Below are 22,696 nucleotides of genomic sequence, written 5' to 3' on the forward strand. Positions count from 1 at the left end.
TTTCCAATGTTTTTAATTCAAAACACAAACGTTTCAAATGTTTATGCTTTTATTTTGACGTTACAGTGACTTATCCTTTAAATGATGTTTGAACTGCACTCACATCTTTTAGTCGCGGCCAAAGGCATTGTGGGTAACGTAGGCGATGACGGAATCAATCAGACGAGAGGTGACGCGGTGGATCAGTGTGTCGTGGTTCCACATGTTTGTTTGTTTGTTTGTTTGTTCCTGTATAGACTTTAAGTCTTTTTTAAAGGTGACTTTTCTTTGCTAAGGTGTTTCTTGTAAATGAATTGTTTTATACTGTACAGTGAGCCCAGGTCAGACTATTTTTAATAAATAAAGTTATTGACTTTGAACCAAATGTAACGTTGTTTTTAATGTTTTTTTTATTCAAACAAATCCGTCTTTTTAGGATTTAATCTCTCACTTTATTCTCCTCACGTTTCCCTTTGGAATAATTTATGAAAATCCCATTTATTTTTAATGGGACCTAAAATATTCTGTCTATCACGACGAAGCTACCGCCATAAAATGTGGTTTAAAAAAATAAAAACATAAAATTCTATTTAAGATCAGTTATGTACAATAATCAGATTTAATTGAATATTAGCATTAAACATGCAACATACGGAGGAGGATTAGTGCCACGTGTAAATAGATTTGAAATAAACAATTTACGTATATATATGAATACATATATACACACATACATATATATTTGTATTTTACTTCACTCTACCAGAACTGCATTTAAATGACATAAATTAAAATAACAAGGGATTTAAAATCTAATTTATCTTTAATAAAAATGGATCTGTGAAATATAAACCGCTCAAATTAGAACACTGATTTAATTTGCTTTACTATTTTAATTTATAAATGTATTTTTTGTCTGTGTGTGTGTGTATCAATAAAGTTTGATTGTGATGCAGTGTCTTATTTTTGCAAAAAATTAAATAAATCCTTTTTCTTCCCTGTTTTTTTTTATCACATTTTCTGCCCTTTTTTTTTTAACCAAACAAACGAATCCAGATTATAACAAATTATCGGAAGTGACCACGAAAACAAACATTCCTTAATCTGGTCTCTTTCAAAATAAAAGCGAGTCAAAAGTCTTAGCCACTGAAACACTTAATCGGATTAACCCTGGTATAGTTTGCTTTATAATCTCATTATTGTCACGCGGTGTTCAAACACGATAACACGGTTTTATTGTATTTACATAAACAATAAGAGTTGTTTTTCTCTCTCTTTCTCTCTCTTTCTCCGTGTTTCCGTGAACGGACCTGGCAACCCGGGATTAGCCGACACTCCCTGTGCGGAAGTGACCTGATTCACAGACAACACAGCGCACAGAGAGAGAGACGCTAAAGTTAAATCTGCGCTAACTTCAACGAACCAAAACGAACGGATGACGTCAGGATTGAACGCACGCGCTGTTCTAGTTTCACAGCGACACATTTTTTGTTTGTTTGTTTGTTTGTTTTTTATTTTAACGTCACGAACGTAAGTTTAAACGTAGAGAAGCTACGTCAACAACAGCGAGCTCCGTTAGCTTAAACCTAGCCCGGGTTATTGAGCCGTGTTTGAGGCTGAAACTCCACGGAGAGTCACGTGAAAGAAAAACAAACAACAACAAACAGCAGCAGCAACAACAACAACAACAACGTCATGTCAGTGAGGTGTCGCTCTGTCTCGTGACAACATGGCGGCGCTGTTACGCTCGCTGCGGGACGTGAAGCGGGAGATGACGGAAGCAGTGCGTCACTACCCGCTGCTCTGCTTCCTGCTCGTCACCATGGCGACAGTGACTCTGCTGCTCAACAGGTGAGCCTCAGTGACGTCACGACACACCTGTGTGTGTGTGTGTGTGTGTGTGTGTGTTACTAATGTTGTGGGGACCTAAAACTGTTTACACAGTCACATTGTGGGGACTCGTCTGCTCTGTGGGGACAAAAATCAAATCCCCCACAATGTAAATGACTACATTTTAAGGTGAAGAAATGTTTTAAGGTTTGTTTGTTTGTTTGTTTGTTTATTTATTTGCACAACAAAAAATACATAATATATAATGCGATACACAATAGATAAAAGCAGGTGCAGGAGGAGGGATAAAGCATTTATAGCTTATACTACTCAAAATTAATTATAATCGATACGTAACATAGCAAAATAATACATCAGATGTAATAACAACAGATAAATTAATAGTGTAAATTAAGATAGAATAAAGACTATATATATATAAGATTACTACAAGAGGCTAGGATAACTTATGAGATGGGTTTTCAAGGTTAGGTTTAGGGTAATTTTAGTGTTAGTTATGAAAACCGTGTGTGTGTGTGTGTGTGTGTGTGTGTCCTCACCTGTCTGCAGGTACATCCATGTCCTCATGGTCTTCTGGTCTTTCCTGGCTGGAGTGGTCACCTTCTACTGTTCACTGGGACCAGAGTCTCTTCTCCCAAACATCCTGTTCACCATCAAACCCAGAAACAGGGTAGGTGTCACACACACACACACACACACACCCACACACACCCACACACACACACACACACACACACACACACACACACACACTGGAGTTCTTCTTCTGTGGTGTGATTGTTGACGGTGTGTTGCTCCTCCTCCTCCTCCTCCTCCTGCAGCAGCAGCAGCAGCAGGAGCTGTTTCCTCTGGGTCACAGCTGTGCTGTTTGTGGGAAGATCAAGTGTAAACGTCACCGGTACGTCTAATAATTAAAAAATGAATATATATATATATATATATATATATAAATCTAAAACTATCCCTTTAATGTTGAATGGTCTCCAGGCCGACGCTGCTTCTTGAAAACTACCAGCCGTGGTTGGACCTGAAGGTTCATTCCAAAGTGGACGCGTCCATCGCAGAGGTGATTACAAAAAAACAACAACAACAAATAAACACAGAATGAACCTTTAGCGGAGAAAAGTGACGTCCTCTAACGCGTCCTCTGTCTCCACGTCGCCACCTGCAGGTGTTTGAGTTAGTGCTGGAGAACTTTGTTTACCCCTGGTACAGGTAAGAAGATCTGTCGTCTGAACACACTTAGTTTATTTGTTAGCAGCCGTCTGTTGTTGTTGTTGTTGTTTACGTCCTCCATTTGTTTGTTTGTTGGCCGCCGTCTGTTGTTGTTGTTTACGTCCTCCTCTGTCTGTTTGTTTGTTAGCAGTCATCTGTTGTTGTTTACGTCCTCTTGTTTGTTTGTTAGCAGTCATCTGTTGTTGTTTACGTCCTCTTGTTTGTTTGTTAGCAGTCATCTGTTGTTGTTTACGTCCTCTTGTTTGTTTGTTCAGTCGTCTGTTAATGTTGTTGTTGTTTACGTCCTCCTCTGTTTGTTTGTTAGCAGTCGTCTGTTGTTGTTGTTGTTGTTTACGTCCTCCTGTTTGTTTGTTTGTTAGCAGTCGTCTGTTGTTGTTGTTTGCGTCCTCTTCCGTTTGTTTGTTAGCAGTCATCTGCTGTTTTTGTTTACATCCTCCTTTGTTTGTTTGTTCACAGTCGTCTGTTATTGTCGTTGTTGTCTACGTCCTGTTTGTTTGTTCGCAGTAGTCTGTTGCTGTTTACGTCCTCCTCTGTTTGTTGTTGTTTACGTCCTCCGTTTTTTTATTCACAGTCGTCGGTTGTTGTTGTTTACGTCCTCTTCTATTTTTTTGTTTGTTAGCAGTCATCTGTTGTTGTTTACATCCTCTTCCATTTTGTTTGTTTGTTAGCAGTTTTGTTTATGTGCTCCTGTTTGTTGTCGTTTACGTCCTCCTGTTGTTGTTTACGTCCTCCGTTTTAATTCACAGTCGTCTGTTGTTGTCGTTTACGTCCTCCTCTGTTTGTTTTTGTTCACAGTCGTATGTTGTTGTTGTTCACGTCCTCTGTTTGTTTGTTCGCAGTCGTCTGTTGTTGTTGTTTACGTCCTCTGTTTTTTTTATTTGCAGTTGTCTGTTGTTGTTGTTTACGTCCTCCTCTCTGTTTATTTCAGGGACATCACGGACGACGAGGCGTGCACGGACGAACTGAGGACCACGTTCCGATTCTTCGCGTCCGTGCTCGTGCGTCGAGCTCAGAAGGTGACGCTCGGATCGCGACTTCTGTCGATCTTTGCTCTTTGCGAAGTTTTCATCTCACGTCTCAACTTTCCGAACTTTTTGTTTGTTTGTTTGTTTGTTTGCTGTCAGGTGGACATCCCCGCCGTGTTTGCCAACAAAGTCATGAAAGCTGCGATGAAACACATTGAAGTCATCGCGAAGGCTCGAGGAAAAGGTAAAACCAGCGCAAGGTCACGTTGACGGGATTTAAGTGAAGTCCCGTTGTGCGTGAACCACGTGATTTTGTCCGCAGTGAGCGACGTGGAGAGTTTACAGCAGGTGGCGCTGCAGGAGTACGGCGCCGAACTTCACGTCGCTATGCGCAGTCGTAAAGACGAGCTTCTCTACCTCAGGAAACTGACCGAGCTGCTGTTTCCTTACGTCATGCCTCCTAAAGCCACAGACTGCAGGTCAGTGTTAGCAGCAGCAGCAGCAGCAGCAGCAGCAGCGCCCCCTTCAGGTCTGACTCTGAAGTTGCGTAAACTTTTTTTTCTCTTGGTGTTTCAGGTCTCTGGCTCTGCTGCTGCGGGAGGTGATGGCCGGATCCGTCTTCCTGCCGACCATGGACTTCATGGCTGATCCTGTGAGTAGAAACGCGATAAATCGGAAGCTCGTCGTTTTCGCCGTGATTCGTTAGAGGCGTCCTGATTCATTGCGATTCGTTGGAGACGTCCTGATTCGTTAGAAGCGTCCTGACTCGTCCTGATTCGTTAGCGGCGTCCTGATTTGTTGTGATTCGCTAGAAGCATCCTAATTCGTCAGAGGCGTACTAATTCGTCCTGATTCGTTAGAGGCGTCCTGATTTGTCCTGATTCTTTTGAGGCGTCCTGATTTGTCTTGATTTGTTAGAGGTGTCCTAATCCGTCCTGATTCGTTTGAGGCGTCCTAATTCGTCCTGATTCGATAGAGGCGTCCTAATTCGTCCTGATTCGTTTGAAGCGTCCTAATTCGTCCTGATTCGATAGAGGCGTCCTAATTCGTCCTGATTCGTTTGAGGCGTCCTAATTCGTCCTGATTCGATAGAGGCGTCCTAATTCGTCCTGATTCGATAGAGGCGTCCTAATTCGTCCTGATTCGTTTGAAACGTCCTAATTCGTCCTGATTCGTTTGAGGCGTCCTAATTCGTCCTGATTTGTTAGAGGCGTCCTAATTCGTCCTGATTTGTTTGAGGCGTCCTAATTGGTCCTAATTCATTAGAGAAGTCCTAATTTGTCCTGATTCGTTTGAGGCGTCCTTATTCGTCCTGATTCGTTTGAGGCGTCCTAATTCGTCCTGATTCATTAGAGAAGTCCTAATTCGTCCTGATTCGTTTGAGGCGTCCTAATTCGTCCTGATTTGTTAGAGAAGTCCTAATTCGTCCTGATTCGTTTGAGGCGTCCTAATTCGTCCTGATTCGTTAGAGGCGTCCTAATTCGTCCTGATTCATTAGAGAAGTCCTAATTCGTCCTGATTCGTTTGAGGCGTCCTTATTCTTCCTGATTCGTTTGAGGCGTCCTAATTCGTCCTGATTCATTAGAGAAGTCCTAATTCGTCCTGATTCGTTTGAGGCGTCCTAATTCGTCCTGATTTGTTAGAGGCGTCCTAATTGGTCCTAATTCATTAGAGAAGTCCTAATTCGTCCTGATTCGTTTGAGGCGTCCTAATTCGTCCTGATTCGATAGAGGCGTCCTAATTCGTCCTGATTCGTTAGAGGCGTCCTAATTCGTCCTGATTCATTAGAGAAGTCCTAATTCGTCCTGATTCGTTTGAGGCGTCCGAATTCGTCCTGATTCGTTTGAGGCGTCCTAATTCGTCCTGATTCGTTTGAGGCGTACTAATTCGTCCTGATTCGTTTGAGGCGTACTAATTCGTTCTGATTCGTTAGAGGCGTCCTGATTCTTTTGAGGCGTCCTGATTTGTCCTGATTTGTTAGAGGCGTCCTAATTCATCCTGATTCGTTTGAGGCGTCCTAATTCGTCCTGATTCGATAGAGGCGTCCTAATTCGTCCTGATTCGTTTGAGGCGTCCTAATTCGTCCTGATTCGATAGAGGCGTCCTAATTCGTCCTGATTCGTTTGAAGCGTCCTAATTCGTCCTGATTCATTAGAGAAGTCCTAATTCGTCCTGATTCGTTTGAGGCGTCCTAATTCGTCCTGATTCGTTAGAGGCGTCCTAATTCGTCCTGATTCGTTAGAGAAGTCCTAATTCGTCCTGATTCGTTTGAGGCGTCCTGATCTGTCCTGATTCGTCATTGGACGTTTGTGACGCTATCGTCCCATAAACACACCTTTGTTCACTGACGCAGTAAGGCGTCAGGAGAAGCTAGCCGCTCGTATTTTGTCATTAATCCCTCGGAAACGGAATCATCTGCTGCGACGATAACGATGATTTTATGTGGATTGTAACGTTTAAGAAAGATTATCGCAGAAACGTCACGAGAGAGAATCAGTTAAGTTACGTTGTGTTTTTATCACTGTGATATTCTTGTGTTTTTCAGGACACTGTGAATCTCATGCTGCTCATATTTGTCGACGACTCTCCGGTAAAAAAAAAAATAATAATTATGATTATGATTTAAATAAAGAGTGAATAAAGAGTCGCTCATTTAAATAAATATCATCTGTGTGTTTTTCAGCCAGAAGAAGCTTCAGATTCTCCGTCTGATCTGGTTCCTTTTTTACAGAAGTATGCTGACGTTAGCAACAAGAAGTCCTCAGTGAGTGTGTGTGTGTGTGTGTGAGTGTGAGTGTGAGTGAGTGTGTGAGTGAGTCTCTGTGTGTGTGTGTGTGTTTGTGTGAGTGTGTGAGTGAGTCTCTGTGTGTGTGTGTGTGTGTCTCTGTGTGTGTGTGAGTGAGAGTGAGTGAGTGAGTGAGTGAGTGAATGAGTGTGTGTGTTTCTGTGTGTGAGTGTGTGCGTGCGTGCGTGCGTGTGTGTGAGTGAGTGTGTGTTTCTGTGTGTGAGTGTGTGAGTGTGTGTGTGAGTGTGTGCGTGCGTGTGTGTGTGTGAGTGTTTGTGAGGGTGTGTGTTTCTGTGTGTGAGTGTGTGCGTGCGTGCGTGTGTGTGAGTGTGTGTGTGAGTGAGTGTTTGTGTTTCTGTGTGTGAGTGTGTGCTTGTGAGTGTGTGTTTGTGAGGGTGTGTGTCTGTGTGTGTGTGTGTTTGAGTGCGTGTGTGTGTCTCTCTCTGTGTGTGTCTTCGTGTGAGTGTATGTGAGTGTGTGTGAGAGTGTGTGTGAGTGTGAGTGTGTACATGTGTGTGTGTAATAACCAGCAGTGTGTGTGTGTGTGTGTGTGTGTAATAACCAGCTGTGCGTGTGTAATAACCAGCGTGTGTGTGTGTGTGTGTGTGTGTGTGAGTGTATGTGTGTGTGAGAGTGTGTGTGTGTGTGTGTGTGTAATAACCAGTGTGTGTGTGTGTGTGTGTAATAACCAGCAGTGTGTGTGTGTCCATGTCCATGTTCAGGTTCTACAGCTGGACCTGAAGCAGATCAGGGATCAGCAGGATCTTCTGTTCAGGTTCATGAACTTCCTGAAGCAGGAAGGAGCCGTTCATGTGCTGCAGTTCTGCCTCGCTGTCGGTAAGAGACGACGACAACAACACAACAACGACAACAACATCAACAACAACAGTTAAAGGGCTCTCTTCAGACCGATCGTTTCGTCTAAACGTCGCAGTAACGTTTGTTTTTGTACCTTTTTCAGAGGAGTTTAACGATAAGATCCTGGTCCCGGAGCTGAGCGACTCTGAGCTGCGGCGTCTGCACGGCGAGGTTGTTCACATCTACGAGACGTACTGTCTGGACGAGAGCGTGGACAAGATCAGCTTTGACCCGTTCATCGTGGAGGAGATCAGGAACAGTAAGAACTCACCGCCCCGTCGGTTGTTGTTGGCGTTTCCGTTGAGCGGCGTCCTGGTAACGACGGCGTCTCGTGTCACTTCCTCCTCCCTCTCAGTCGCTGCAGGTCCGTACGGGGGCGTGGTCAAACTGCAGACCATGCGCTGCCTGTTCGAGGCGTACGAACACGTCCTGTCTCTGCTGGAGAGAGTCTTCACTCCTATGTTCTGTCACAGCGACGAAGTACCAGTCAACACACACACACACACACACACACACACATTCTTGTACTTGCTGACAAAGTGAGGACCAGCATTTCCACTTTATGAATCAACACAATTACAAATATCTGCTTCATGAATGACATCTACAAAGAACTACTGCTTGCAGTACCATAAAATGTCTGCAGGTGGAGCCCCAGAGCAAATAGGACTGTAAAACTTTTTTTTTTTTTTTTTTTTTTGGTCCAAAATTTGACAAAAAACATCATACTATACTGTCGTCCAAAATTTGAAAAAAAAAATTACACAAATTTTTTGGTCCAAATTTGTCAAAAACGCCATACTATACTATGTCGACCAAAATTGTAAAAAAAAATTGACAAAATAAATTTCGTCTCAAATTTGACTAAAACGTCAACCTATACTGTCGTCCAGAATTTGAAAAAAAAAGTACCCAAAATGTTTGGTCCAAATTTGTCAAAAACGCCATATACTGTCGACCAAAATTGTAAAAAAAAATTGACCAAAAATTTTTCATCTAAAATTTGACAAAAATGTCATACTATACTTTTTTCGTCCAAAATCTGAAAAAAAAATTACCCAAAATTTTTGGTCCAAATTTGTCAAAAACGCCATATTATACTGTCGACCAAAATTGTAAAAAAAAATTGACCAAAAATTTTTCATCTAAAATTTGACAAAAATGTCATACTATACTTTTTTCGTCCAAAATCTGAAAAAAAAATTACCCAAAATTTTTGGTCCAAATTTGTCAAAAACGCCATACTATACTATGTCGACCAAAATTGTAAAAAAAAATTGACAAAATAAATTTCGTCTCAAATTTGACTAAAACGTCAACCTATACTGTCGTCCAGAATTTGAAAAAAAAAGTACCCAAAATGTTTGGTCCAAATTTGTCAAAAACGCCATATTATACTGTCGACCAAAATTGTAAAAAAAAATTGACCAAAAATTTTTCATCTAAAATTTGACAAAAATGTCATACTATACTTTTTTCGTCCAAAATCTGAAAAAAAAATTACCCAAAATTTTTGGTCCAAATTTGTCAAAAACGCCATACTATACTATGTCGACCAAAATTGTAAAAAAAAATTGACAAAATAAATTTTGTCTCAAATTTGACTAAAACGTCAACCTATACTGTCGTCCAGAATTTGAAAAAAAAAGTACCCAAAATGTTTGGTCCAAATTTGTCAAAAACGCCATATTATACTGTCGACCAAAATTGTAAAAAAAAATTGACCAAAAATTTTTCATCTAAAATTTGACAAAAATGTCATACTATACTTTTTTCGTCCAAAATCTGAAAAAAAAATTACCCAAAATTTTTGGTCCAAATTTGTCAAAAACGCCATATTATACTGTCGACCAAAATTGTAAAAAAAAATTGACCAAAAATTTTTCATCTAAAATTTGACAAAAATGTCATACTATACTTTTTTCGTCCAAAATCTGAAAAAAAAATTACCCAAAATTTTTGGTCCAAATTTGTCAAAAACGCCATACTATACTATGTCGACCAAAATTGTAAAAAAAAATTGACAAAATAAATTTCGTCTCAAATTTGACTAAAACGTCAACCTATACTGTCGTCCAGAATTTGAAAAAAAAAGTACCCAAAATGTTTGGTCCAAATTTGTCAAAAACGCCATATTATACTGTCGACCAAAATTGTAAAAAAAAATTGACCAAAAATTTTTCATCTAAAATTTGACAAAAATGTCATACTATACTTTTTTCGTCCAAAATCTGAAAAAAAAATTACCCAAAATTTTTGGTCCAAATTTGTCAAAAACGCCATACTATACTATGTCGACCAAAATTGTAAAAAAAAATTGACAAAATAAATTTTGTCTCAAATTTGACTAAAACGTCAACCTATACTGTCGTCCAGAATTTGAAAAAAAAAGTACCCAAAATGTTTGGTCCAAATTTGTCAAAAACGCCATATTATACTGTCGACCAAAATTGTAAAAAAAATTGACCAAAAATTTTTCATCTAAAATTTGACAAAAATGTCATACTATACTTTTTTCGTCCAAAATCTGAAAAAAAAATTACCCAAAATTTTTGGTCCAAATTTGTCAAAAACGCCATACTATACTATGTCGACCAAAATTGTAAAAAAAAATTGACAAAATAAATTTTGTCTCAAATTTGACTAAAACGTCAACCTATACTGTCGTCCAGAATTTGAAAAAAAAAGTACCCAAAATGTTTGGTCCAAATTTGTCAAAAACGCCATATTATACTGTCGACCAAAATTGTAAAAAAAAATTGACCAAAAATTTTTCATCTAAAATTTGACAAAAATGTCATACTATACTGTCGTCCAAAATTTGAAAAAAAAAATTACACAAATTTTTTGGTCCAAATTTGTCAAAAACGCCATACTATACTATGTCGACCAAAATTGTAAAAAAAAATTGACAAAATAAATTTCGTCTCAAATTTGACTAAAACGTCAACCTATACTGTCGTCCAGAATTTGAAAAAAAAAGTACCCAAAATGTTTGGTCCAAATTTGTCAAAAACGCCATATTATACTGTCGACCAAAATTGTAAAAAAAAATTGACCAAAAATTTTTCATCTAAAATTTGACAAAAATGTCATACTATACTTTTTTCGTCCAAAATCTGAAAAAAAAATTACCCAAAATTTTTTGTCTAAAATTTGACAAAAATGTCATACTATACTTTTTTCGTCCAAAATTAAAAAAAAAAATTACCCAAAATTTTTGGTCCAAATTTGTCAAAAACGCCATACTATACTATGTCGACCAAAATTGTAAAAAAAAAAATTACCAAAAATGTTTGGTCCAAATTTGTCAAAAACGCCATATTATACTGTCGACCAAAATTGTAAAAAAAAATTACCCAAAAATTTTTCATCTAAAATTTGACAAAAATGTCATACTATACTTTTTTCGTCCAAAATCTGAAAAAAAAATTACCCAAAATTTTTTGTCTAAAATTTGACAAAAATGTCATACTATACTTTTTTCGTCCAAAATTAAAAAAAAAAATTACCCAAAATTTTTGGTCCAAATTTGTCAAAAACGCCATACTATACTATGTCGACCAAAATTGTAAAAAAAAAAATTACCAAAAATGTTTCGTCTAAAATTTGACAAAAACGTCATACTATACTGTCATCCAAAATTTGAAAAAAAAAATTACCCAAAATTTTTGGTCCAAATTTGTCAAAAACGCCATACTACTGTGTCGACCAAAATTGTAAAAAAAAAATTGACCAAAAATTTTTCGTCTAAAATATTACAAAAACGTCATACTATACGGTCGTCCAAATTTTTTACAGCATGTTATATCAACCTAAGGAAGTGATATCAATGAAAACAAAGTGAGGACCGGCCAAAATGTCCTCACTCCGTAAAAATTACCTCACTTTGTTGGTTAAAAACCCTCACTGGTCCTCAGTATGCCGCAAGTACAAGAACACACACACACATTTCAATACTTTTTGAATTTTCCAACAGGAAACTGAAGTTTATAAACCACTCACTCTCCAACACCAAACTCCATAGAGAAAACCGGTGATTTTAGCTCACAGGGACACAGGAGCTGCTGGTCTACTGCTGCCTCGTGTGGTCACTTTGTGTCACTGAAATAAATCTAAATGAAGATTTTCAAAAGCTGAATTCACTAAAATCAGTCATTGTAAGTTAGTGATGGAGGCAGCAGTGGATCAACAACTCCTGTGAACTCCTGTGTGCTGTGATGTTAAAATCACTGGTTTACTCTATGGACTTTGGTGTGGGAGAGTGAGTGGTTTACAAACTGTTGGAAAAGTCCATCTGTGACTGGTTTTCAGCAGCAGGGGGCGCTCACAGTGCTCACTATGACTAACTATGAGTGTGTTGTGATGCGTTCACTGACACTGTGTATGTGTGTGTGTGTGTGTGTAGTACTTCAGGCACCTGCTGAGAGGGGCGGAGACTCTGACCAGGAACTCCAAATCCAACAGGTTTGAGTTATTTTATTGTTTGTTTTTCTGTTTCCTGTTGTTTTTTGTAACAAAATAAACATTTTTGACAGTTTACGATACGACAGATTGTCGTTTTACCGCATTTTTCCAGAAACACGTTAAAACGAGGAGAGACATTTGGCATCAGCAGAATCGGCAGCAAAATCAAAGGCGTGTTCAGGAGCACCACCATGGAGGGCGCAATGCTGCCCCCTAGTGCCATGATGGACTTTGACGACGACGTGGTGAGAATCGCATTCACTGATCTGCTCCAGTTAGCTTGCGTAATTATGGATTGTTAATTATCGATGAGTCGCAGGCCTTCACTCTGCACTCAAAAAAAGAGCTGTGTCATAAAATCTACGTCAGTTTAAGTCTACGACATCTTTAAGAACGTGTTCACGTTTGTAAACCACTCACTCATCATTTTACGACTTTTTTACGCATAGTTTTACGACTTTAATATTATGACTTTTTTCGCATAGTTTTACGACTTTAATATTACGACTTTTTTCGCATAATTTTACAACTTTAGTATTACGATTTTTTTCGCATTATTTTATGACTTTAATATTACGACTTTTTTCTCATAGTTTTACGACTTTTTTCTCCCAATTTAACGACTTCTTTTCTTTTAATTTTATGACTAATATTACGACTTTTCTCGTAATTTTACAACTTTTTTTCCTCATAATTTTACAACCATTCTTGCAATTTTACGACTTTATTCTTGTAATTTTGCGACTTTATTCTTGTAATTTTTACGACTTGATTCTTGTAATTTTGCGACTATTCTTGTAATTTTTACTACTTTATTCTTGTAATTTTGCGACTTTATTCTTGTAATTTTGCGACTTTATTCCTGTAATTTAGCAACTTTATTCTTGTAATTTTGCGACTTTATTCTTGTAATTTTGCGACTTTATTCCTGTAATTTTGCGACTTTATTCTTGTAATTTAGCGACTTTATTCTTGTAGTTTTTACGACTTTATTCTTGTAATTTTGCGACTTTATTCTTGTAATTTTTACGACTTTATTCTTGTAATTTTGCGACTTTATTCTTGTAATTTTGCGACTTTATTCCTGTAATTTAGCGACTTTATTCTTGTAATTTTGCGACTTTATTCTTGGAATTTTGCGACTTTATTCCTGTAATTTAGCGACTTTATTCTTGTAATTTAGCGACTTTATTCTTGTAATTTTGCGACTTTATTCTTGTAATTTTGTACGACTTTATTCTTGTAATTTTGCGACTTTATTCTTGTAATTTTACAACTCTAATATTACTAACCCTAACCCTTACTTTTCCTCATCATTTTAAAATCCACGTCAGTTTAAGTCTACAACATCACATGTTCACGTCTTTATTGCTACTACTAAGTTTGTAAACCACTCACTCTCCCACACCAAAGCCCATAGAGAAAATCAGTGATTTTAACATCACAGCACACAGGAGTTGTTGATCCACTTCTGCCTCCATCACTAAGTTCAAATGTCTTATTTTGACAATTCGGCTTCGCTCAGACTTCCCTCAGTGACACAAAGTGACCACACGAGGCAGCAGTCGACCAGCAGCTCCTGTGTCCCTGTGAGCGAAAATCACTGATTTTCTCTATGGGCTTTGGTGTGGGAGAGTGAGTGGTTTACAAACGTCAGCTTCCTGTTCTAACGGTGAAGATAAAGACCCTTTAACAGCGCCTGCGTGTGATTGGTCGGCTGCAGGTGGAGGAGGCGACCGTGGTGTTGGAGGACGATTGTCCGGCCGAGCTCGTCTCCGCCGCAGGAACCGCGAGGAACCTGTCGGCGTGGACCATCGCCATCCCGTACATCGAGTCCTGCGACGACGAGGCCAAGAAGGAGAAAGTTCCCGTCTTCTGCATCGACGTGGAACGCAAGGACAGGAGGGACGGTGAGCGAGTGAGGGGGCGAGCGAGGGGGCGGAGACTTGGCGGCCGCCACCAGGTTCTCGCCATCGTAAACTTGACGTTCATTTTTTTTTTTTCCGTCTCTCAGCCGTCGGTCACGAGACGGAGCGCTGGCTCGTCTACAGGAGATACCTGGAGTTCTACGTCCTCGAGTCCAAACTCACAGAGTTCCACGGTAAACTTTCCACGGTCTGAGGAACACACACACACACACACACGACGAGCAGCGTCGCCCCCTGGTGGTGACTCGGTGTATCGTTTGTTTCAGGCACATTCGCAGACGCTCAGCTTCCGTCCAAACGCATCATCGGACCGAAGAATTTTGAATTTCTGGCTTCAAAGAGGGAGGAGTTTGAGGAATATCTGCAGGTAAATCCACGGGATTATTATGAGATTATAATCTGTGTAATCCAGGTTATGTGTTAATCCTTAACAACGTGTCCCTCTGCAGAGACTCCTTCAGTATCCAGAGCTCAGCAACAGTCAGCTGTTAGCAGACTTCCTGTCTCCTCACAGTATGGAGTCACAGTTTCTGGACAGGATGTTACCTGACGTCAACCTGGGTGAGTCCACCCTGACACTGACTCACTGCTGCCCCCTACACTCTGTCTGTGGTAATACACTGACTCACTGCTGCCCCCTACGCTCTGTCTGTGGTAATACACTGACTCACTGCTGCCCCCTACGCTCTGTCTGTGGTAATACACTGACTCACTGCTGCCCCCTACGCTCTGTCTGTGGTAATACACTGACTCACTGCTGCCCCCTACGCTCTGTCTGTGGTAATACACTGACTCACTGCTGCCCCCTACGCTCTGTCTGTGGTAATACACTGACTCACTGCTGCCCCCTACGCTCTGTCTGTGGTAATACACTGACTCACTGCTGCCCCCTACGCTCTGTCTGTGGTAATACACTGATTCACTGCTGCCCCCTACACTCTGTCTGTGGTAATACACTGATTCACTGCTGCCCCCTACACTCTGTCTGTGGTAATAACACTGAATCTGTGCCAGTTCACCCTCTCCTTCATTCATTCATTCATTCATTCATTCATTCTGTTTCACAGGGAAGATTTTTAAGTCTGTTCCAGGGAAACTGATCAAAGAGGTGAGTGAGTGAGTGAATGAGTGAGAGAATGAGTGAGTGAATGAATGAGAAGTGAATAAGTGAGTGAATGAGTGAGAAGTGAGTGAATGAGTGAGAAGTGAGTGAGTGAGTGAATGAGTGAGAAGTGAGTGAGTGAGTGAATGAATGAGTGAGAAGTGAGTGAATGAGTGAGAAGTGAGTGAATGAGTGAATGAATGAAGGAGTGAATGAATGAGTGGGTAAGTGAGTGAATGAGTGAGTGAATAGGTGAGTGAGTGAATGAGTGAGAAGTGAGTGAATGAATGAGTGAGAAGTGAGTGAATGAATGAGTGAGTGAATGAGTGAGAAGTGAGTGAATGAGTGAGAAGTGAGTGAATGAGTGAGTGAGTGAATGAGTGAGTGAATGAGTGAGAAGTGAGTGAATGAGTGAGTGAATGAATGAAGGAGTGGGTAAGTGAGTGAATGAGTGGGTAAGTGAGTGAATGAGTGAGTGAATGGGTAAGTGAGTGAATGAGTGAGAAGTGAATGAATGAGAAGTGAGTGAATGAGTGAGCGAATGAGTGAATGAATGAGTGAGTGAGAAGTGAGTGAATGAGTGAGAAGTGAGTGAATTAGTGAGAAGTGAGTGAATGAGGAGTGAGTGAGTGAATGAATGAATGAGTGAATGAATGAGTGAGTGGGTAAGTGAGTGAATGAGTGAGTGAGTGAATGAGTGAGTGGTCATGGTCATGACCTGAATTAAAGAACACTGTGTGTGTGTGTGCAGCGAGGACAGAACCTGGATCAGTTTCTTCAGTCCTTCTTTAATTCCTGTGAGTCGCCCAAACCTAAACCCAGTCGCCCAGAACTGATCATCCTGAGCCCGACAGCAGAGAACGACAAGAAGGTACAACAACAACTACACAACAACAACAACAACTACACAAACAAAAACAACACAACAACAAAAAAAACGGCAACAACAACACACTCAGGATGAACATGATATAAAAACTGAACACTTTCAACTGACGGTTCATTATTGTACTAAAAATATTTACCACAAGGTGGCAGCAGCTGCAAGCTTTTGTTTGTTTGAGTCCACACACACACACACACACACACTCTGAGTGGTTTACAAACTTCAGTGTTAAAAATCCTTTGTTCACTCACTCTCCCACACCAAAGTCACTCACTCTCCCACACCAAAGTCCATAGAGAAAACCAGTGATTTTAGCTCACAGGGACACAGGAGCTGCTGGTCCTCTGCTGCCTCGTGTGGTCACTTTGTTAAGTCTAAAGTAAATATTTCAAAAGCCGAATTCACTAAAATCAGTCATTGTAAGTTCGTGATGGAGGCCTTTGGTGTGGGAGAGTGAGGGACTTTGGTGTGGGAGAGTGAGTGACTTTGGTGAGGGAGAGTGAGTGACTTTGGTGTGGGAGAGTGAGTGACTTTGGTGTGGGAGAGTGAGTGACTTTGGTGTGGGAGAGTGAGTGACTTTGGTGAGGGAGAGTGAGTGACTTTGGTGAGGGAGTCGTCTGTGAAACACAAGGTTTGTGTCACATTGATTTTATTCCTCTCGGCTGTTTTTAAGAAGTCAAATGTGAGCAGTGAGAGGAGTTTCCTCGTGTTCCGTCTGTATTTATAGTGAAACTCTGTCGCCGTGGTAACGTGAGGATAAATAAGGGGTTTGGGGTCAGACACAGTGAAAACAGACACGCCCGGGTATTAAAAATACCTCGGGCGTGTCTGTTTTCACTGTGGCTTCAGTGTTTGGACGACAAACATCACTTTTATCGTCACTTTAAACAGTAAATCAAGTGAAATGCGGGGGATTAACGGGATTATCTTCATGTAAACACACAACACTGTGGAGGAGGATTATAATCATTATCTTAAAGTGCCACAAGGGGGAGCTGATTTCAAATTAAAGGTTCTTATTTATTTATTTTAAGTGAAAACAGAGTTTTTTTTGTACAATTATCGCAAATATCACAAATTCCAGTTATTTTCGTCGGGATCATTGCGACGTTAAAGTTAACGTAGAGTTTCACTTTTGGCAAAATGTAACATAAGCCCCGCCCCTTCCTCCAAAAAAAGCACAGGAAGTTGTTGCACATTTTTTTTTTGGCCAACTTCACAACATCAGATGGGATGATGCGTTCAGGGTCACTGTGAAGAGATGATGTGTTCAGGGTCACTGATAAGTTCAGGGTCGCTGTGAAGAGATGATGCGTTCAAGGGTCGCCGTGAAGGGATGGTGCGTTCAGGGTCGCTGTGAAGGGATGATGCGTTCAGGGTCGCTGTGAAGGGATGGTGCGTTCAGGGTCGCTGTGAAGGAATGGTGCGTTCAGGGTCGCTGTGAAGGGACGATGCGTTCATGGTCGCCGTGAAAGGACGGTGCGTTCAGGGTCGCCGTGAAAGGATGGTGCGTTTAGGGTCGCCGTGAAAGGATGGTGCGTTTAGGGTCGCTGTGAAGGGATGGTGCGTTCAGGGTCGCCGTGAAAGGATGGTGCGTTTAGGGTCGCCGTGAAGGGATGGTGCGTTCAGGGTCGCCGTGAAAGGATGGTGCGTTTAGGGTCGCCGTGAAGGGATGGTGTGTTCAGGGTCGCCGTGAAGGGATGGTGCGTTCAGGGTCGCTGTGAAGGGATGATGTGTTCAGGGTCGCCATGAAAGGATGGTGCGTTCAGGTTCGCCGTGAAGGGATGGTGCGTTCAGGGTCGCCGTGAAGGGATGGTGTGTTCAGGGTCGCTGTGAAGGGAGGATGCGTTAAGGGTCGCTGTGAAGGGACGATGCATTCAGGGTCGCCGTGAAGGGACGATGCGTTCAGGGTTGCCGTGAAAGGACGATGCGTTCAGGGTCGCCGTGAAGGGATGATGCGTTCAGGGTCGCTGTGAAGGGATGGTGCGTTCAGGGTCGCCGTGAAAGGATGGTGCGTTCAGGGTCGCCGTGAAGGAATGGTTGATGACTGATTTTAGTGAATTCGGCTTTTAAAAATCTTAATTTAGACTCAAATCAGTGACACAAAGTGACCACACGAGGCAGCAGTAGACCAGCAGCCCCTGTGTCCCATTCCTTCCTACAATTATCGCAATATAACGAATTCCAGTTATTTTCGTCGGGATCATTCTGACGTTAAAGTTAACGTAGAGTTTCACTTTTGACAAAATGTAACATAAGCCCCGCCCCTTCCTCCAAAAAAGCACAGGGAGTTGTTGCATTTTTTTTTTTTTCGCTAACTTCGCGACTGATTCTACGTTTTTTTTATTTTATTTTATTTTTTTTATTTCAGCTCTCCAACGACCTCTACAAAAACAACGTAAACCCGTCGCAGGTTTCAGAGCGGAGCGGCGACCGCGACGCCTCGCCGGACCCGCGGGTCCACGGAATGTACGACTACGCGATGTACGTCGGTAAGTGACTGCGATCGAACCGCGAACTCCGTCACCTGGAACTTAGTTAAATGTAACTTTAATCAAACGTTCGTACAACTGACGCGTCCTGACCTTTGACCCCTGCAGGTCGGCTGGTGTTCCACGTGTCGGACGGACTGCACCACTTCCTCGCCGCGGGGAGGATCCTCTTCAAACACACGTTTGAGGCGTTCATGGACCAGAACATGCAGATGAAGCTGGAGCAGCTTCTTCAGGAGCATCGACTGGTGTCGCTCATCACGCAACTCAGAGGTGAACGCGTGAATTATTCATGTTCCCGACGCTCATCACGCAACTCGGAGGTGAACGCATGAATTATTCATGCTCCTAATGCTCACACCGCTGAACGATGACAGGCATGACGTCAGACGCTAGCAGGACAGCTAACAGTAGCAGAACAGCTAACGCTAACATGACAGCTAACAGTAGCAGAACAGCTAGCGTTCAGGGTTGATGTGAAGGGATGATACGTTCAGGGTCACACCATGATGGGATGGAGCGTTCAGGGTCACTGATGCGTTCAGGGTCGCTGTGAAGAGATGATGCATTCAGGGTCACTGGAATGGGATGGTGCGTTCAAGGTTGCTGTGAAGGGATGTTGCGTTCAAGGTCGCTGTGAAGGGATGATGCGTTCAGGGTCACTAATGAATTCAGGGTCGCTGTGAAGAGATGATGCATTCAGGGTCACTGGAATGGGATGTTGCGTTCAAGGTCGCTGTGAAGGGATGATGCGTTCAGGGTCACTAATGAATTCAGGGTCGCTGTGAAGGGATGGTGCGTTCAGGGTCGCTGTGAAGGGACGATGCGTTCAGGGTCGCTCGGATGGGATGATGCATTCAGGGTCACCGTTATGGAATGGTGCATTCAGGGTCGCTGGGATGGGATGGTGCGTTCAGGGTCACTATGAAGGGATAGTGCGTTCAGGGTTGCTGTGAAGGGATGGTGCGTTCAGGGTCCCTGTGAAGGGATGAAGCGTTCAGGGTCGCCGTGAAGGAATGGTGCGTTCATGGTCACTGTGAAGGCATGATGCGTTCAGCTGTCTCTGGGATGGGATGATGCGTTCAAGGTCGCTGTGAAGGGATGGTGCGTTCAGGGTCGCTGTGATGAAATGATGCGTTCAGGGTCCCTGGGATTAAATGGCGCCGTTTCCCCCCTCAGACGCCGTCTTCTGCGAAAACAGCGAGCAGCGACGCGACGACGACAAAAAGGCCAGAGCCAAGAAGGCGTTTGACGAGATGATGAGATATTTACCCGGTGAGTGTGAAGACGGCGCCACCTTGTGTTCATACAGAGACAAACGGAGGAAAACAACCGTCTGTTTGTTTTCAGACTTTGTAGAAAAATGGATCGGCGAGGAGGCGAAATACGAAGGAATCCGACTTCTGTTTGACGGTTTTCAGCAGCCGCTGCTCAACAAACAGATGACGTACGTCCTGCTCGACGTCGCCGTCCGCGAGCTTTTCCCCGAACTCGGCGAGGTGAGTGTGTGTTTTTTTTTTTAAAGTTTGACAAACGTTAAAAAAAAGAGAAGTGGACTCTGAGCAGGTGTTTGATTCAACAGGAAGTGATGGAATCGACCGTCATGTGACCTCAGCGCCACAAACCACATCCTGACAAACGTGCAATAAAATCTCCACTTTCCTCTGTGTTCACACACAAAGAAATAAAAACATATTTATTGAAGGAAAAGGTTTTTTTTGTCTTCATTTTTAAAATCAAACGCGTCTGAAATCAACGTTTTACGCTTTTCTGTGATCGCGGTGCGTTCACTGACGCACAGACAGAGTGTGTGACTGTGTGTGTGTGTGGTGATGCGTTCAGGGAAACAGTCAGTGAGCAGACGGTTAACACTGAGCGAGCAGCCACAGGACAAAACCACTGAGCACGGCGCCAACAAGTGGTCGTCAAGGAAACAGCGACTGACGCAGACTGAGAATCGGCCAAGAATGAGTCGACACCGAGACCAGAGAGAACAAGAACCAGTTCTTTGAGTCCTAAACCAAGATCAGTGTGGACACAGACTGAGACCAGAGTATCAGGACTTTTAGAGACCGCAATTAAGACCAAGAGTACGTAACATAATTTATAGAATAAAGTCGTAATATTTGTAATAGTAGAGTTGTAAAATTACAAGAATAAAGTTGTAAAATTAAGAGAAAAGTCGTAATATTAGTCAAAAAAAGTATGAGAATAAAGTTGTAAAATTATGAGGAAAAAAGTTGAAATATTAAAGTAAATGAGAAAAAAGTTTAAGACTTTTTTCTCATTGATTTAAGTCGTAATATTAAAGTCATAACATGAGAAAAAAAGTCATAAAAACTATGAGAAAAAAGTTGTAATATTAAAGTCGTAAAATGATGAGAAAAAAGTCGTAATAATAAAGTCATGAAACTATGAGAAAAAGTTGTAATATTAAAGTAGTAAAAGTATGAGAAAAAAGTCGGAAAATGATGAGAAAAGTCGTAATATTAAAGTCGTAAAACTATGAGAAAAAAGTCGTAATATTAAAGTCATGAAACTATGAGAAAAAAGTCGTAATATTAAAGTAGTAAAAGTATGAGAAAAAAGTCGGAAAAATATGAGAAATGTCGTAATAATAAAGTTGTAAAATTATGAGAAAAAAGTCGTAAAACTATGAGAAAAAAGTCATATTAAAGTCATGAAACTATGAGAAAAAAGTCATAATATTAAAGTCGTAAAACTATGAGAAAAAAGTCGTAAAACTATGAGAAAAAAGTCGTAATATTAAAGTCGTAAAACAATGAGAAAAAAGTCGTAAAACTATGAGAAAAAAGTCGTAATATTAAAGTCATGAAACTGAGAAAAAAGTCAGAATATTAAAGTCGTAAAATTATGAGAAAAAACTCGTAAAACTATGAGAAAAAAAGTTGTAGTATTAAAGTAGTAAAACAATGAGAAAAAAGTCGTAAAACTATGAGAAAAAAGTCGTAATATTAAAGTCATGAAACTGAGTAAAAAGTCAGAATATTAAAGTCGTAAAACAATGAGAAAAAAGTTGTAAAACTATGAGAAAAAAGTCGTAATATTAAAGTCATGAAACTGAGTAAAAAGTCAGAATATTAAAGTCGTAAAACAATGAGAAAAAAGTTGTAAAACTATGAGAAAAAAGTCGTAATATTAAAGTCATGAAACTGAGTAAAAAGTCAGAATATTAAAGTCGTAAAACAATGAGAAAAAAGTTGTAAAACTATGAGAAAAAAGTCGTAATATTAAAGTCATGAAACTGAGTAAAAAGTCAGAATATTAAAGTAGTAAAACAATGAGAAAAAAGTCGTAAAACGACGAGAAAAAAAGTGTTAATATTAAAGTTTAAAGCTTAAACGATGATAATAAAGGGTTAATATTAAAGTTTAAAGCTTAAACGATGATAATAAAGCTGTAATATTAAAGTCGTTAAACGATGATAAAACAGTCAGACGTGAGCTCACAGCACTGACAGCTGTCAGCTGCAGACGTGAACACACAGATGTTTCCATGTGGATGTTTCACAGAGGACACTTTGTTCTCCACAGAGGTCACTGTGAACTTCACACATCGTCTCAGTCCAAACATCTGAGCTCAGAGTTCAGCTTCACTGACGTTCAGGAATCAGTTTGGATCAGAAAGTGTCTCAGAAAAAGTCTCCTGTGGACAGAAAAGTCTCCCGTGGACAGTTTGAACGTCTCGCTGATCGTCTCCACGGTAACGTCTCAAACGCTTGGAAGATATTCCTGAACACATGAGGTCACTGCGCTCTCACGCCTTAAAGGGACAGTGCAGACTAAATGAAAACCACTCACACTCCCACACCAAAGCCCACAGAGAAAACCAGTGATTTTTAGCTCATAGGGACACAGGAGCTGCTGGTCCTCTGCTGCCTCGTGTGGTCACTTTGTGTCACTTAAATAAATCTAAATTAACACATTTTTTTGTATTGAAGATACTGATTCAGTTTATCCACTTTTATAAAAGACTCAGTTCATCTTTTCATCATCTAGGATATCTTAAGAAGAAATTCCCTCTATATTCACCGCTCCAGCTCCCCCTACTGGCCGTCAAAAGGACACACATTTTTCTTCTTTTACGTGAGTTTTTTTTTTTTTTAAACAACACAAGCAGAAAAATG

The 22,696-nt window shown here is 40.9% G+C and overlaps 1 protein-coding gene across 1 annotated transcript; it reads left to right on the plus strand.

Annotated features, from left to right (window-relative positions):
* Positions 1 to 1,354: 1,354 nt before the first annotated feature.
* On the plus strand, positions 1,355 to 20,239 carry LOC310935028 (sorting nexin-14-like). The gene is made up of 27 exons (XM_083898853.1): positions 1,355 to 1,830; positions 2,380 to 2,500; positions 2,652 to 2,728; positions 2,818 to 2,896; positions 3,002 to 3,045; positions 3,995 to 4,082; positions 4,191 to 4,275; positions 4,354 to 4,510; positions 4,608 to 4,683; positions 6,577 to 6,621; positions 6,715 to 6,795; positions 7,539 to 7,653; positions 7,778 to 7,933; positions 8,030 to 8,154; positions 12,083 to 12,141; positions 12,254 to 12,386; positions 13,865 to 14,051; positions 14,156 to 14,242; positions 14,336 to 14,436; positions 14,519 to 14,630; positions 15,137 to 15,177; positions 15,923 to 16,042; positions 18,429 to 18,549; positions 18,658 to 18,822; positions 19,729 to 19,824; positions 19,900 to 20,048; positions 20,132 to 20,239. The coding sequence occupies exons 1-27, from the start codon at positions 1,709 to 1,711 to the stop codon at positions 20,156 to 20,158; spliced, it is 2,769 nt and encodes a 922-aa protein (XP_083754979.1). The 5' UTR covers positions 1,355 to 1,708; the 3' UTR covers positions 20,159 to 20,239.
* Positions 20,240 to 22,696: the final 2,457 nt, after the last annotated feature.

The sequence above is a fragment of the Microchirus variegatus genome (genome assembly GCF_963457635.1).
Source record: "Microchirus variegatus genome assembly, chromosome: 12".
NCBI lineage: Eukaryota > Metazoa > Chordata > Actinopteri > Pleuronectiformes > Soleidae > Microchirus > Microchirus variegatus.